The sequence below is a fragment of the Muscardinus avellanarius genome, assembly GCF_963383645.1.
Source record: "Muscardinus avellanarius genome assembly, chromosome: 2".
Lineage (NCBI taxonomy): Eukaryota > Metazoa > Chordata > Mammalia > Rodentia > Gliridae > Muscardinus > Muscardinus avellanarius.
Genome location: NC_137787.1, coordinates 286,970 through 303,587, shown reverse-complemented (window position 1 = coordinate 303,587; position 16,618 = coordinate 286,970). Strand labels below are relative to the sequence as shown.

General features: G+C 50.2%; 1 protein-coding gene across 3 annotated transcripts; it reads right to left on the bottom strand.

Annotated features, from left to right (window-relative positions):
- Nucleotides 1-721: 721 nt before the first annotated feature.
- On the bottom strand, nucleotides 722-10,289 carry DTYMK (deoxythymidylate kinase; the record flags this gene model as incomplete). 3 transcript variants are annotated; one of them, XM_080719938.1, is made up of 5 exons in its annotated part: nucleotides 722-1,060; nucleotides 2,235-2,432; nucleotides 6,544-6,634; nucleotides 9,288-9,396; nucleotides 10,160-10,289. In XM_080719938.1, the coding sequence occupies 5 exons, from the start codon at nucleotides 10,287-10,289 to the stop codon at nucleotides 950-952; spliced, it is 639 nt and encodes a 212-aa protein (XP_080576064.1). In that variant the 3' UTR covers nucleotides 722-949. The 3 variants fall into 3 exon arrangements, with proteins under 3 accessions (XP_080576064.1, XP_080576065.1, XP_080576066.1); XM_080719939.1 differs by having other exon boundaries at nucleotides 2,235-2,360; XM_080719940.1 differs by lacking the exon at nucleotides 6,544-6,634 and having other exon boundaries at nucleotides 9,326-9,396.
- Nucleotides 10,290-16,618: the final 6,329 nt, after the last annotated feature.

Below are 16,618 nucleotides of genomic sequence, written 5' to 3'. Positions count from 1 at the left end.
TATTTCTTTTCTCTTTTTTTTTTTTTTTTTAATTTTTTCAGGTATGGGATGGAACCCAGGGGCATTTGACCTCTGAGCTACACCCCCTGCCCTATTTTTCTTCTTTATTTTGATACAGGGTCTCACTAAGTAGCTGAGGCTCTCTGTGAACCGTGATCGTCCAGCCTCACCCTACCGAATGCTGGAATTACAAGTGTGTGCCACCAAGCCTGGCTTGCCCTATTTCTTATTCTGTATTTTGAGACAGGGTCTCTAAGTTGCAGAGGGCCTAAGTAGCTGAGCCTGGCCGTGAACTATGATCCTTCTATCTCAGCCTCCCAAGTACTGGGATTACAAGTGTGCACCACCGCGCCTGGCTTGGCAAGACCATTTCTAAATGAAAATAAAGTAGGGGGCAGCTTGGAGGTAGAATGACCCTGGGTTCAACCTCCAGCCCACAACAAAACGAGAGAAAAGTGAAACCTTACATGAACACGTTTTTGGGTAAATCTTTATCAGTGCTTGTAATAAATTCAAGAAAATTCCAACTAATTATCATTTCCAATAATTTCAATGAAACTGCTTAGAATAATGATTACAGTTTGATGTGAAGCTAGTTACGGTGGTCCAAACCAATAACATGTTTCTCAGGAGGCTGAAGCAAGAAGGTGTATAACTTCAACCCTGTTTCAAAATGAAAAGGGTTCAGCCATAGCTCAGGAGTACAGCGCCAGGCCCTGGGTTCAACCCCTAGTGCCAAAATCATGGTTCAATTTGAAAGCGCCAGATTAACACCTTAGGGAGAAGCAGGCAGAGCAGGCCGGTCCCGCTGCCCCACCTGGCACCACACCTCCTCGGCCCTGGTGCTGGGGTCCTGGCGCACCCCACCCGGGTCAGGAGAGAGGCCGGCCATCTCTGCCCCCAGGGAGCAGCCCCTGAGTGCAGAGTTTAGGGCGTGCGCACAGCATGGTCACTTCCACAGCTCTCCCAGCGGCCTCTGCGCGGCGCTTTCCATGGCCTCCTCTGAGAGCGCACGGATTTCCTCGTGGACGTCCTCGATGCTTTTGGACGCATCAATCACCTGTGTTCAGGATACAAAAGAAAAAAGACGTTATGGCCACATTCTCAGTGCACCTGATGGCTTCAGGGGAGGCTGGAACCTGAAGGGGCTGAAGGCCCAGCGGCGGGAGCTCCCAGGCCTCCACATCTGTCTCTGAACCTGGGCCTCGGTGGCGGCCTTGTTTCAAAGCAGGCAGCCCTCAGCCGCAGCCCGCAGGAGGGTTGGCCTACCCTGAGGCCTCGCTCCTAGGCGGGCCAGACCATCTCCTCAGGACCCCAGCAGAGCACAGGAGCCACCTTGTGCCGGGAGCCCGCACCCACAGTGGCCTGCCGGCACGTCCCATACCGCATGCAGCAGTGGAGGGAGCCAGACCGGCACCTGGGCAGTGTGAGCACTGGTGAGGAAGCAGACTGCAGGCAAATTCCCGCATCGTCCTGTGCGGGGCAGGGGACCAGAAAGAGGCACCAGCACCCCCCACAGGCTCACAGGAGTGTGAGCCGTGGTCTGAGAACTGACCTGCAGCTGGAGAGAGTGCCAGCTTCTGGCAACTGCTTGAGCGGAGGGATAATGGCTGAAGCGTCCCTCCTGGGCTAACAGGCAGTCGGTATGGGCAGTAGGTATGGGCAGCGGGTAGGGCTCTCAAAGCCTTGAGGGGGCAGGAGTGGGCTGGGGCCCTGCCTGCGGGCCTGCAAGTGAGGCAAGGCTGCTTCCGAGACTGCTTGGCTCTCCCGGCCCCACCAGGCAAGGCCCCGGCCTCAGCATTTTCTTTTTTTTTGCAGAACTGGGGATGGAACCCAGGGGCATTCTACCTTCGAGTGCCACCCCCAGCCCTATTTTTTTATTCTTTATGTTGAAAGAGGGTCTCGCTGAGTTGCGGAGGGCCTCACCAAGTAGCTGAGGCTGGCTGCAAACCATGGTCCTCCTGTCTCAGCCTCCCAGATGCTGGGATGACAAGTGTGCGCCACCACGCCCAGCAGCATTTTGCAAAACTCACGGGAAGATTAGAATCTGCTGGCCAAGGGCTGGGAGCCCAGCTCGGTGGTTCAATGCCCAGCACCATGAACAGACAATTTACTGGCCTGGAGAGCCTAGAACAGCGCCCCAGGCTCCGCAGTGTAGACAGATGACCCTGCAGACCTGTGCTGGGGCCCTGCTGCTGGTATGTGGCTCCTCGGCGCCAGCCCAGCACCCTCACCTTCCAGTTCAAAGTCTCGTCTCTCATGAGCTGCTGGAAGCACTGCAGCACCCGCTCCTGGAAAGCCTTCTTCTCATAGCGCTCATGGCCGAACTCTCCCCGCGCGGAAGCCTCCACTGACCGCAGCTGAAGGAACAGGATCAGGTCAGGTCTGGGCAGGCCCACGTCCGGCTGCTTGCACCAATCCAGGGAGAAATTCTGCCAAGAAAGAACCCAATGATTAGCAAAGAAAGCACCGTGGGGTACAACGCTCCGCTCAGGCCCTAATAGGGCAAGAGAACAAGCTGACATTTGGTGAGGTGCCAGAGGGAGACTGCACAGGGCTCTCTTGCACTCTGGAGAACTGCTTCCTGACTCTTACCAACGCATCAAGTACAGAAGAGTGCGCGGCCCCGAGGTGGGTCTCGTGCTACAGCTCCAGACCTCTGTCCAGGAAGAAAAGACAGCAAGTCCATGTAGCCAGAAAGCCTGGGGACGCCAGTGGCCCCAGAGGCTAGCACGGGGCCACCCGCCTCGGCCTGCACTCGCAGCTAGCAGGACGCCAGGCACGCTGGCCCTGCCTACCAAGCAGTGCTGGACCTCATGTGCACGTTCCCTCTGACTTGTCCTGCCAATCCTCTAAAAACAGTGTCCCCACTTTTGGAGGGACAGTAGAGCCAGAAAGCCCACCCCATACCATAAGCTGAGGATTCGGGCCCATGGGCTGTTACAGTGCCTGCTGGACCACCGGCTGGTCACCTTAGGAGGTGCCAGGATAGCTGGGTGTGATGGCGCACGCTTGTAATCCCAGCATTCGGGAGGCTGAGACAGGAAGATCGTGTTTCAAGGACAGTCTCAGTTTCTTAGTGAGGCCCTTTGGAACTTTGTGAGACTGTTTCAAAATACAGAATAAGCCAGGTGTGATGGCGCACGCTTGTAATCCCAGCATTCGGGGAGGCTGACACCAGAGGATTGTGGTTCGTGGATAGCCTCAGCTACTTAGGCCCTCCGCAACTTAGTGAGACCCTGTTTCAATATAAAGAATAAAAATAGGGAAGGGGGTGTAGCTCGGGGGTCAAATGCCCCTAGGTTCTGTCCCCAGACCCACACACAAAAAAACATACAGAATAAAAAATAGGGCTGGCAGTGAAGCTCAAAGGTAAAATGTCCCTGGGTTACATCCTTAGTACCACACACACAAAAATATGGACATCAACTGCTTAAAAAAATCTTTTCTGGTGTTGGGGACTGAACCTAGGGCCTCTAGCATACTTCCAAAATAAATATTTTTAAATGTTAATGCAATAAGCCGGGCGTGGTGGTGCACGCTTGCAATCCCAGCATTCAGGAGGCTGAGACTAGAGGATCTCAGGAACTAGCCTGGTGGTGGAACTCTCCGGGCTCTCTCTCTAGTCCTCCCTGGGTGGGGGGGGGGGGGAGCCTTATCTATAAGCTAGCAGGCTTCCTGTAGCTTATAGATAAACCAGCAAACCAGTCTCTTCAAGTTCCCAGTGTGACTGTTGCTTGTGTTGCTTGTGGTTCGCCGACAGCCTCAGCTACTTAGTGAAGCCCTCTGCGACTCAGTGAGACCCAGTTTCAAAATAAAGAATAAAAAATACGGCAGGGGGTATAGCTCAGAGGTCAAATGCCCTGGGTTCCATCCCCAGACCCGCAAAAATAAATAAATAAATAAATAAATAAATAAATAAATAAATAAAATGTTAATGCAAAGGCAAGCATGGTGGTGCACGCCTGTAATCCCAGCATTTGGGAGGCTGAGACAGGAGGACTACAGGTTCATGGCTAGTGTCAGCAACTTAGGTCCTCTACAATTTAATGAGACCCTATTTCAAAATAAAAATAAAATAGGGCAGGAGGTATAGCTCAAAGGTAGAATGCCCCTGGGTTCAATCCCCAGTACTAAAAAAAAAAAAAAAAAACATTTTAATGCAAGGGAGGGATGTGGGGAATCTGTCCATAAAGATATTTAAGAAGTATCGCGACATATGGATCTTAATGGGTATGGGTTCAATAGAACTAAAAACACAAGCAACAGTCACACTGGGAACTTGAAGAGACTGGTTTGCTGGTTTATCTATAAGCTACAGGAAGCCTGCTAGCTTATAGATAAGGCTCCCCCCCCCCACCCAGGGAGGACTAGAGAGCGAGCCCGGAGAGTTCCACCACCAGGCTAGTTCCTGAGAGCTATTTATTTACCGGGGTTCTGGAGACTGAGCCCAGAGCATTCTACCCAGCCAGACCCCTCGCTCTATCTTTGTATTTGGAAACAGGGTGTTGCTAGGTTTGCTGAGTCTCACTGTGCTGCTAAGGCTGCCCTCAGTGTGACCTTCCCGTTCCAACCTTCAAATACTAGGATTACAGGCATGTGCCACCGCCCAGCCCGCCCGCCCTATCTATCAGTCTGTCTGTCAGTCTGTCTGTCTGTCTATCATCTATCTATCTATCATTTTGTGGCACTGGGGATTAAACCCAGAGGCATTCTACCTCTGAGGTACACCCCCAGTGCTATTTTACTTTATTTTGAAACAGGGACTCACAAAGTCGATGAAAGTCTATTTGCTGAGGCTGTCCTCAAACCTGCAATCAATTCTCCTGTCTCAGCCTCCCAAGAACTGGGATTAAAAGTCTGCACCACCACGCTTGGTTTCTTTTTTTTTTTTTTTGCAGATCTGGGGATGGAACCCAGAGGCACTTGACCGCCGAGCTAGACCCCCTGCCCAACTTTTTTATTCTTTATTTTGAAACACAGTCTCACTGAGTTGTGAAGGGCCTCACTAAGTAGCTGAGGCTGTCCGCGAACCGAGATCCACCGGTTTTAGCCTTCCAAATGCTGGGATTACAAGCGTGCGCCATCACGCCCGGCCCGGTTTCTATTTTTTATTTTGAGATATATTTTTGAGACTAAGTGACTTCAAACTTATGATTCTCCTTCGTTAGCCTCTCAAGTCCTTGAGATTGCAAGTGTCAACCACTGAGACCAGCTGAGATCCTGTTTTGTGTTTTGTGATACTGGGGACTGAAGCCAGGGGTATTCTACATCTGAGTTATAACTCCAGCACTATTTTATTTTTTGCAGTACTGGGGATGGATCCCAGGGGTATTCTATCTCTGAGCTACATCCCTAGCCTTATTTTTTATTCTTTATTTTGAAACGGGGTCGCACTAAGTTGCAGCCAGCCTCACTAAGTAGCTGAGGCTGTCTGCGAACGATCCTCCAGTCTGGGATTACAAGTTTGCACCACCACACCCGGCCCTATTTTTTGTTTGTTTGTTTGTTTGTAAACAGGGTCTTGCTGGATTACTTAATTTAAGAGATTCTTGCTAAATTGCTGAGGCTGGCCTTGAACCTGTGATCTTCCTGTCTCAGCCTCCAAGTACTGGGATTACAAGTGTGCACCACCACACCTGGCTGAAATTCTGATTTTTAAGTGGTTTTTTGGATGCATAGTTACTAAAACATTTACAAAGGAACTAACAATATTGTCTGATATTTGAGCCAGGAGTGGTGGTGCATGCCTGTAATCCCAGTACTTGGGAGGCCGAGACAGGAAGATTGTACAGATTTGAAGCCAGCCTCAGCTATTTAGTGAGGCTCTCAGCAAATTAGTGAGACCCTGTATCTAAATAAAGTATAAAATAGGTCTGGGAGTATAGCCCAAGGGGTAGAAAACCCTTGGGTTCCATTCCTAGTACCACCAAAAAAAAAAAAAAAAAAAAGGATCACAGGTTAGAGGCCAGCTCCAGCAACCTGGTGAGACTATTTCAAAATAAAAAATAAGGGCAAGGAGATGTAGGTTTTTTTGTTTGTTTGTTTTTGTTTTTGGTGGTACTGGGGTTCCTGGAAGCCAGCCCTTCTACCTCCGGTCTACACTCCCAGACCTATTTTTATACTTTTTAAAAAATTTTTATTTTTATTTGGAAACAGGGTCTCTTAAGCCAGTGTGGCTGGCTTCGAACCTGCGCGATCCTCCTGTCTCCGCCTCCCAAGCATGGGGATTATAAGCGTGCGCTACCACGCCCGGCAAGAAGGTGTAGTTTGGAGGTAGAACACTCCTGGGTTCAATCCTCAGTAGCAAAAACAGAATGAAACAAAACAAAGCATGTAGACAGTGGGCCACCTCTGAAAATGAACACGAGTCACCAAAGTAAAAAGGTAAAAACTTCAGTTACATCTGTGGAAGATCTGTAGCCATGTGGATGTAAGCATCATAAAACTAATGTGAAACTTGAATGCAAGCCACTACACAGAATTAGTACACACATACACACACTCCTCTAGTGCCCCGGCAGGAGGCCACATAGCACTCACCTTCTTAGCACCTGTGTAGGCAACACCAGAAAATGCATATCTGTCCATGACAAGGGTGACGCCCTGGCTCAGCTTCTCCTTAATTAATGGCCTGAAACACAGGATGATCCTGAGCTCTGGAACTGTTTTCCTGGCCTGAACCGTCATGTGAAAAGTATCCTGACTATGCAACTCAGAAAATACACACAATCACAACTATAGCACAGTTTGAATGAAATTATAACACAGATTGAATGAAATTATAACCTTATTTTCATTCAAAAAAGCTCTGGATGTTCTCATTAGATGCAATATGGGTTCTCCCAGCAAAGCCCAAAGTGGAAAAAGAATCCCAATAAACAGGAAAAAACACACCGAGAAAGTCAGAGACAGGAAGGCGTTCCCAGCCCTGTGGGCGGAGAGGCCAGGGACCCCTGCTAAGGGAAAAGGAGAAGCCAGGCAGAGGGCAAAGGTGGCAGAGGGCGGACGCGACCAGGGGTGGCCAGTCTCACTCCTGCCCCTGAGCCTGGACTGCAAGGAAGAGAATGGACAGAATACCAGGGTGTTCTCAGTCAAACCACCGCAGGTCCATGCGCCTCCAGAGGCCATGATCTTGGAAGGAAAGTGCGCAGTCCAGGAGCTGTTATCAAGAAGCAGGCCGGAACCCAGAGAAGGCAAAGTCCAATTCATTCTACCCCACTGCTCTCACTGGAGTTCATGTGACAGGGACACCCACATGAGGCATCTGCTCTTGATGACAGAGGAGCCAAAGGTACCAGAGGCAGCAGGATGGAGCAAAAATCGTCTTTCCAACAAATGGTGCTGAAGCAGCTGGACATCCCCATGAAAGAACGGCTCTAGACCTTGTGCCCATCACCAAGGTAACTGAAAATGCACCAGAGACCTAGACGCAGACCCCACACTACAAAACTCGTAAAGATAACATGGGGGAAATCCTAGACGAGCTTGGGTGTGGCTACAACAGTTTAGGTACAATACCAAAGTCAAGGTCCATGGGAGAACTGGTAAACTGGACTTAAATAAAAAACTGCTCTGTGAGAGACATTGTTGAGGGAAAACATAAGATATCTAACAAGGAAATGGAATCCAAAATATACGAAAAACTCTTACAATGCAACAGTGAGGAGAACAAGCAATGGTACATGCAGTGGTGCCTGCCTGTAACCCCAGACTTGGGAGGCTGAGACAGGAGAATCACAGGTTCTGAAGCTAGCCTCAGCAACTTCAGTATCTTAGCAAGACCTGGCTCCCCCCCCCCAAAAAAAAAAACAAATTAAATAGGGCTTGAGAAAGCCAGACATGGTAGTGCATAACTGTAACCCCAGCATTTGGGAGGCTGAGACAGGAAGATCACGATGTGTAGACAGCCTCTGCTACTTAGCGAGGCCCTTCGCAACTCAGTGAGACTGTTTAAAAAAAAAAAAAAAAAAACTAAAAAGGCTAAAAAATAGGGCTAGGGTGTCGCTTGAAGGTAGAATGCCCCTGGGTTCCATCCCCAGTACTGTTAAAAAAAAAAAAAAAGAAAGAAAACCACACCTAAAAATTAGGGCTGGGGGTGTAGCTCAGAAGTAGAGTGGCCCAGGGTCAATTCCCAGTATCACACACACACGGGGATATGGCTTGGAGGTAGAATGCCTCTGAGTTCAATCCTCAGTAGCCCCCACTCCAAAAAAAAAAAAAAAAAAAAAGGAAAGAAAGAAAGAAAAGAAGGAGAGAGAACCCCTAATCCTAACCTCATTTAAAAAAAAGCCAGTCAGGTGCAGTGGTGCACACCTGTAATCACACTTGGGAGGCTGTGACAGGAGGATCGCAGGTTCAAAGCCAGCCTTGGAAATTAGTGACACCCTGTTTCAAAATAAAACACAAAATAGGGCTAGGGTAGCTGTGAGGTAGAATGTCCCTGGCTTCAATCTCCAGCATCACAAAGATAAATAAATAAATAGAAAATAAAAAAGGCCGGGGTGTAGCCTGGAGGCAGAATGCTCCCAGGTTCAAGTTCCAGTACTGGGGGGTGGAGGGGAAGGGGGAGGAAGCTCAGTGTAGAACACTTGCCCACCAGGTAGTAGTTCCTGGATTGGGTCCTTAACACTAGGGAAAAAAAAATATTGGAGGAAGGAGAACAAAGACCTTAACTGACACTATATACAACACAGACGGCAGCTGTTATGCCTGCAATCTTAGTATTTGAGAAGCTGAGACAGGAGGACCACAAATTTAAGGCCAGCCTCAGCAACTTAGTGAGACCCTGTTTCAAAAAACAAAACACAAAACAGTCTCATTACCCTGTGCCACCATGCTTGGCTCTAGCTCTACTTTTAAAAAAATTTCTGTTTACCTAAAATTATTTTTCAAAAATTTAAGTCCCTATGCCTGATCTGTTAGCACATGCCTGGAATCCCAGCTACTGAGCAGGGTCACAAGTTGGAGGCAGGTGGAGGCACCTTAGTGAGACGAAGAAATGGAATGGGCTAGGGATGTAGCTCAGTTGTAAAGCAACCCTGGGTGTAGGCCCAGCACACTATAAAAACCAAGTCTATAAGCTGGGGTGAGGGAATGAAGAAAAATCAAGAACTAGCCCTCTCTGGGAAGCGTGGGGTTGTGCCACCTCTGCTAGACGACCACTGAGTTAAGAGCCTTGTAAACATGAAGGGGTTCTGGGTGAGGCCAGCGCCACTCAGAGTCAAAAGCTGTAAGCTCAGTGGGAACATGGCCTGGGGTCGGGGCAGGGGCGGGGCAATCTTTACACTTGTTCCCAGCGGTTTGCAGAAAAAAGCAGGTGCACTGCGTGGTCTTCCAGTTCGCTTTTCTTTTCCAAGTAGGAACTCAGAAGTTTGCCAATTTCTGTTGATCTTTCTAGAAAACATAAAGAGACAGAAAGATTCAAATTCTTGTGAGGTCAGCTGTCCATTTAAATTAGAATATAGTTTGCATTTAATTGCTCATCCTGGACTCAGACCTAACTTTTGAGCTTCTACTTTACTAACTCTCTGGACAGGTTGGATCTTCCCTGGAAACCCTTTGCTTTCCCTGAGAAGGGCAGCGGTGTGTAGACAACTTGACCAAAAAGCTTTAGGGACGGGTAGAAAGTCATGACGTCAAAGGAAGTACATGTAAGGCTTGTGGACTGACTGGATCAAAGATTAGACCCTGTTGATATTCAAGAGTAATTTTCTTTCAGTTCCCTACCCGTTTTGTATGCTTTAAGCTGCCTCTTGATTAAGTATTGGCCGTGTTTTCCTAAATGTTTTCAGGGTTGCTTTATTTGGAAACTAAAAGTACTGGAGCTGGGCACCGTCGCAAACGCCTATAACGCCTGTACTTCGGAGGATGAGAAGGGCGGTTCCCAGGTTTAGGCCAGCCTCGGCAATTTAGCTAAGACCCTGTTTCAAAATAACAAGGGCTGCGGGGGGTGTGGCTCAGAGGTCGTATGCCCCTGGGTTCAATCCCCAGCACCACACACATACACGTACACACACCCTAAAAACATGGGGCGGGGGGCGTCGCTCGGCGGTACAGCAGTGCTCGGCATGCTGGCGGCCTCGGGGTAGACCCCAGCACAGACAGATTCCCGCGGCGACCGCCGCCGCCCCTCGGCCCGCCCAGCCCGTGCTCGAACCCGGGCAGCGCAGCAGCTCCGCGCGGAAGCCCGCGTCGCACAGCGCGTCCACCAGCCTGCGACCCTGCGTGCTCTTCCCCGCGCGGTCCACGCCCTCCAGCACGATGAGCGCCCCGCGTCGACCCGCCATAACATCGGACCGAGAACCCCGAGGACTTCCGCCAGACCCCCGCGGAGCGCACCCTGATTGGCTGGGGCCTCGGGGGGCGTGGCCGGAGCCTGCGCGTTGTGCCGCACGGGCACTTCCGGGCAAAAGTTGGCGCGGCAAGTCCCGCGCGGGCCGCCGTCCGCGGACGGGCGTGGGCTGGGCGCTGTCAGCCCCAAGGGTCGGACTGGCCGGGTGGTGATTGCAGGAAACTGCGGGACTAGTGCATCTTCGCTGTTTCCCAAGCAGGGATTGCAAGTCCCCGGCTGTCGTATTACTGGGGAAGAGCATGCCTGTTCCCTTTCGGTGCCCATCCTCGACCTGCGGGGACCGCCCTCCAAGGGGCGCGTCGCCAGGCTGCGGGCCTCTGGACGTCGGTTACCTTCCTAGGATGTCGCCGCCGCCCCTCTGCAGGTGGAGCTGTTTGTTATTTCAGAACTCCGAAATACGAATAACTGTGTGTGCCAGATTGTCCTGTGCGAGCTCTGTCTCTAGAAGAAACGCTGGGATTCCCAGAAGGGCATCTGTGTTTGTGGGCTCGACCTTGCCAAGGAGGCACTACTACAGAGCCGAGGCTCTTTTTCTTGGGAAGCAGAAATGTGAGAGGCGGGGTTTCGAAGCTGCTTCCCAAGGAGCTTTGTTTTGACTCTGGGTATGGAATCCTGAGCCAGGCACACACTTGGCACACCCTCTGTCACTGAGCTGTGCCCCCCAACCTGTAGAGAGCTGTTGGGAACCACCTGGGGGAGGGTTGAGTGTTGAGAACAGCCGCATTTCCCGGTGAACACTCGGGCCAGGGCACAGCCAAGTTTCCTGACTTTCCCTCACCTCTTGCAGATAGTGGTATGAACTCTTGGAGAAATTTCTACCCAGGAGTAGTAGTAGTGTAGCTTTATGGTTTCCCAACTCAACCCAACCTGATTCAGTTGGGGTTCTGGAGGATGGCGGGTCATATTCTTGCCTTTATGTTTCCTACTTAGAGCTCGCCATCTGGCTTCCAAAGGCTAGCACATCTTGTTCAGGCGTGGCCTTAAAAGTTCTCTTGTGGCTCTGCAAGCTGCTTCCTGCCCCTCAGCACGTGCACACTGAGGGCTGGCTTTTCACCCTGGAGCCTGGAGTGGAGGAAAATGACGTACAGCCCTAGTTGAGGTATCCACACAGCTGACAGCCAGCCAGAAATCGGCCCTTAGGATGTCCAGTCAGAGATTGGGGATCTTTGTTACCACATCACCACCTAGTGAAAGATGACTGGGACAAGAATTGTACTTAGTGGTGTCTTGACATAGATAAGGAGTAGAGAGTAGAGTCCCTTTTCTTCTTAGCCTCTTTCTAAACCACCTGTCTCCCCACTGAGCACCTTGAGGTACATTATCATCCTAATGTACTTAGGATAAGTTGTTTCCCACATCCAACAGGCGAGAAACTGACGCCTAAATACCTTAAGTAACCTGTCCAGATGTTGCTGTCCGGTGTGTGTGTGTGTGTGTGTGTGTGTGTGTGTGTGTGTGTGTAACCTAGGGGCATTCTACCTCCGAGTTACATCCCAAGCCTGATTTTTTTTTTTTTTTTTTTTTTTTTTGTGGTACTGGGGGTGGAACCCAGGGACTTTCTACCTCCGGCTATAATCCCAGACCTATTTTATATTTTATTTGGAAACAGGGTCTCACTAAGTTGCAGAGGGCCTCACTAAGTAGTGAAACTGGCTGCAAACTTGGACCCTCCTGTCTCAGCCTCCCAAGTACTGGGATTACAAGTGTGAGCTACCACACCTGGCTGATGTGCAGTGATTTTTAGAATATCCACCATCTTCACAAGGAATAGGTGAGGGTTTTCCTGTATAGTGGATGCAACGCAAATTGCCAGGTAAGGAGACAGGAGGAAGAATCCAGAAGACCAAATTAGTAACTCCTAAGTAATTAGAAATAAATAAATAAATAAATAAATAATAATAGCCGGGTGTGGTGGCTCACACTTGTAATCCCAGCACTTGGGAGGCTAAGACAGGAGGATTGCAATTCACAGACAGTCTCAGCTACTACTTAATAAGCCCCTTTGCAACTCAGTGAGACCTTGATTCAAAATAAAGAATAAAAATAGGTCCAGGTGTGGTGGCACATGGTTGTAATTCCAGCGCTTGGGAGGCTGAGACAGGAGGATCACACAGGTTCAAAGCAAGCCTCAGCTACTTAGGCTCTCGGCAATTTCGTGAGACCTTGTTTCCAAATAGGTCTTGGAGTGTAGCCAGGAGGTAGAAAAGCCCCTGGGTTCCACCCCAGTACCACACACACACACACACACACACACACACAAAATAGGACTAGGGGTGCAGCTCAGAAATAGAATGCCCCTGGGTTCAAACCCAGTACCACAAAATAAAGCAAGCAAGCAAGCAAGCAAGCGAGCTGGGCGTGATGGTGTAGTCTGTAATCACAGTACTTTGGGAGGCTGACAGGAGGACTGCATTTTCCTAGCCAGGCTCAGGGACTTAGGCACTCCGCAACTGGGTGAGACTCTGTTTCAAAATAAAAAGTATTGAGCTGGGCGTGGTGGCACATGCTTGTAATCCCAGTACTTGGGAGGCTGACACAGGAGTACGGCAGGTTCAAGGCCAGCCTTAACTACTTAGTGAGGCTCTCAACAACTTAGTGAGACCCTGTTTCCAAATAAAAAATAAAATAGGTCTGGAAGTGTAGCCCAGAGGTAGAAGGCCCTGGGTCCATCCTCAGGACCACAAAAGAAGGAGGAGGAGGAACATTTGCTTCCACCTCCTCCAGCAGGGCACATATGGCACACCTCTCTTATCTGGGTGCAGTGTATGTGTTACTGGGATTGAACTGAGGAGTGCTCAACCACTGAGGTATACTTCTAGCCCTATTTATTTATTATTTATTTTACTGGGTTTTGAGCCCAGGAAAGTTCAACCTCTCAGCTACATCCCCAAACCTCCGCCCCTTTTAAATTGGTACTGGAAATTGAACTCAAGGACATTTAATTTCTGATATACACCTGCCCCTTTTTATTTTGAAACAGGGTCTCACGCTATTGCTAAGGCTGGTTTCAAATCTGTGATCCACCTGTCTCAATCTCCTAAATCCTGGGATTACTGGTGTGCACCACCACACCTGGCTTTATTTTGAAACAGGGTCTTGCTAAGCGAACTGTGTGCCGTCCTTGAACCTGCGACCTTCCTGCCTCAGACCCTGTGCAGAACACCATCCCAGCTACGCTTGCATCGTCTCAGATTCAAGTAGCCCAGGGCTGCTGCAGCTTGGTGAGGTCGTGTGTGCACACCCTACGCTCCTGGCTTTCCAGCGATCACAGGACAACCACAGCATCCCGGTGTCCAGTGCTGACCTCCGGCTCTGACCTGAGCAGTGGCCTTTGGGGCTGACCATTCATTCTCTGCCATGTGGACCAGGAATGTGGGGTCTCGCTGCTGCCTGCACTGGGGCAGTGGGAGCTCGGAGGACTGATGGGTGAGACCAGATCTGTTTCCAAGTAACCTGGGTGTGGCTGCGGATAAAGGCGAGAAAAAATTGGGCAAATTGATAACTGCTGAAGGGTGTAATGGGTTCTCGCTGCTTCCATGTGTCCAGGCCAGTAAAGCCCTGTACCACGGCCCCTGAGACATACCGCTAACTCCCGTCAGCCTTCCTCCCCATAGTCTGCAGCTGCCATACAAAGCGGTCTGGATGGGGTGACTGCAACGGGAACTTGTGCTCTCACAGTTCAGGACACTAGAATTTGGGGTCAGGACTGACGACGGCTGGTGAGGGCTCTCTGGTTCAAGTGCAGACAGCTGCCTTCCTGCCTCAGCCTCACTTGGCAGAGACAGGGCACCTCTGGCATCGCTTCCTCCGATACAGGCACCAGCCCTACTGGAGTACACCCTTCCTGTGATGTCACCTGCCTCCCTACACGCCCCATCTCCAAGTACAGTCACTATGGGGGCTAGGGCCTGCAGGAAGGAGTTTGGATACACTCACCTCCTCCCAGAAGCACTGGATGGAGCACATCTCTGCCCACCCAGACTGCACTCCCCGGCCTCCTGACACTGAGATGGAAGCACTGGATGGAGCACATCTCTGCCCACCCAGGCTGCACTCCCCGGCCTCCTGACACTGAGATGGAAGCACTGGATGGAGCACATCTCTGCCCACCCAGGCTGCACTCCCCGGCCTCCTGACACTGAGATGGAAGCACTGGATGGAGCACATCTCTGCCCACCCAGGCTGCACTCCCCGGCCTCCTGACACTGAGATGGAAGCACTGGATGGAGCACATCTCTGCCCACCCAGGCTGCACTCCCCGGCCTCCTGACACTGAGATGGAAGCACTGGATGGAGCACATCTCTGCCCACCCAGGCTGCACTCCCCGGCCTCCTGACACTGAGATGGAAGCACTGGATGGAGCACATCTCTGCCCACCCAGGCTGCACTCCCCGGCCTCTTGACACTGAGATGGAAGCACTGGATGGAGCACATCTCTGCCCACCCAGGCTGCACTCCCCGGCCTCCTGACACTGAGATGGAAGCACTGGATGGAGCACATCTCTGCCCACCCAGACTGCACTGCCCGGCCTCCTGACACTGACATGTGGCAGGCTATTGAGTTACCACGAACGGCCAGGAGCACACACGGCTGGTGTGCGCCTCCAGACAGCAGGCGCGCGTGCTCAGTGTCCGCTCCGATACACCTGTGCCGCAGACACCACAGTGGGACCTTTGAGGCTGCAGCGGGAAGGCACTGCTAAAAGGGAACCTGGGCCCCAGTAGTCCCATGGAGAGGGCTGCCCTCTCTCCACACCACTAACCCTGGGGATGCACACAGAGAAATACAACCTGCCTTTTCTAAGCTTGGATGTCAGTTGGGTTTGTTAGTATAGCTTAGGCTTAGCTGGGCACGCTTATAATCCCAGCATTCGAGAGGCTGAGACAGGAGGATTGCGGTTTGTGGACAGCCTCAGCTACTTAATGAGGCCCTTTGCAACTCAGTAAGACCCTGTTTCAAAATAAAGAATAAAAATAGGACTGGGGGTGCAGCTCAGAGGTAGAATGCCCCTGGGTTACATCTCCAGTACTACCAAAAAAATAAAAATAAAAAAATAAAAAATAAAAAAAGAAAGAAAGAAAGAAGAAAGGAAAGAAACCTGTTTCTAAATAAAAAACAAAACAGGTCTGGGGTTGTAGCTTGGAGGTTGAATTCCCCTGGATTTTTTTTTTTTTTTTTTTGGTGGTGGTACTGGCGGTAGAACCGAGAGGCTTTTTAACTCCGGGCTATACTCCTAGACCCATTTTATATTTTTATTTGGAAACAGGTTCTCACTAAGTTGCTGAGAGCCTCACTAAGTAGCTGAGGCTGGCTTTGAACCTGTGCGATCCTCCTGTCTCAGCCTCCCAAGTGCAGGGATTACAACAAGTGTGTGCCACCACACCCGTTGAATTCCCCTGGATTTAATCCCTAACACACACACACACACACACACACACACACACAGAGAGAGAGAGAGAGAGAGAGAGAGAGAGAGAGAGAGAGAGACAGAGACAGACAGAGAGAGAGAGAGAGAGAGAAAGAGAGGGAGGGATGTATTATTAAGTCACAAGATACAAAAGGAACTTTAAATGCATATTGGTAAGTGCAAGAAGCCAGCCTGAAAAGACTACACACTGTGATAGTCTGGAAAAGGCAAAAATACAGACAGTGAAGTGATCAGCACCCCCCTGGGCTGGAGAGCGGGGTGAGTAAGCAGCACACAGAGAGCTTTTAGGGCAGTGAAACTCTTCTTTTCTTCTTCTTCTTCTTCTTTTTTTTTTTTTTTTGTGGTCCTAGGGATGGAAATCAGGAGCTTTTTGATCAGGGCTACACTCCCAGACCTATTTTATACTTTCTTTGGAAACAGGGTCTCATTAAGTTGCTGAGTCTCACTGAGTAGCTGAGGCTGGCTTCAAAACTTTGTAATCCTCCAGTCTCAGCCTCCCAAGTGCTGGGATTACAAGGGTGCCCACCACACCCGGCTGCAGTGAACTATTCCATGTGATGTGATAAGGCAAGGTGGGAGGGTATTTGAAATACATTTGTCAAAACCTACCCAATACATCACACCAAGAACGACCTCTAATGTGAGCCACAGGCTTAGTTAACAATATATCAATATTGTTTCATTCATAAAACAAAGGCACCACACGAATGCATGTTTATAAAGAGGAAATCGTGTATGGCTGTGGAGGGGATATACAAGAACTCTGTACTTTCTGCTTAATTTTCAGGAAACCCAAGCAGGCTTGAAAAAATAGTTTAATAAGAACACAGCCAA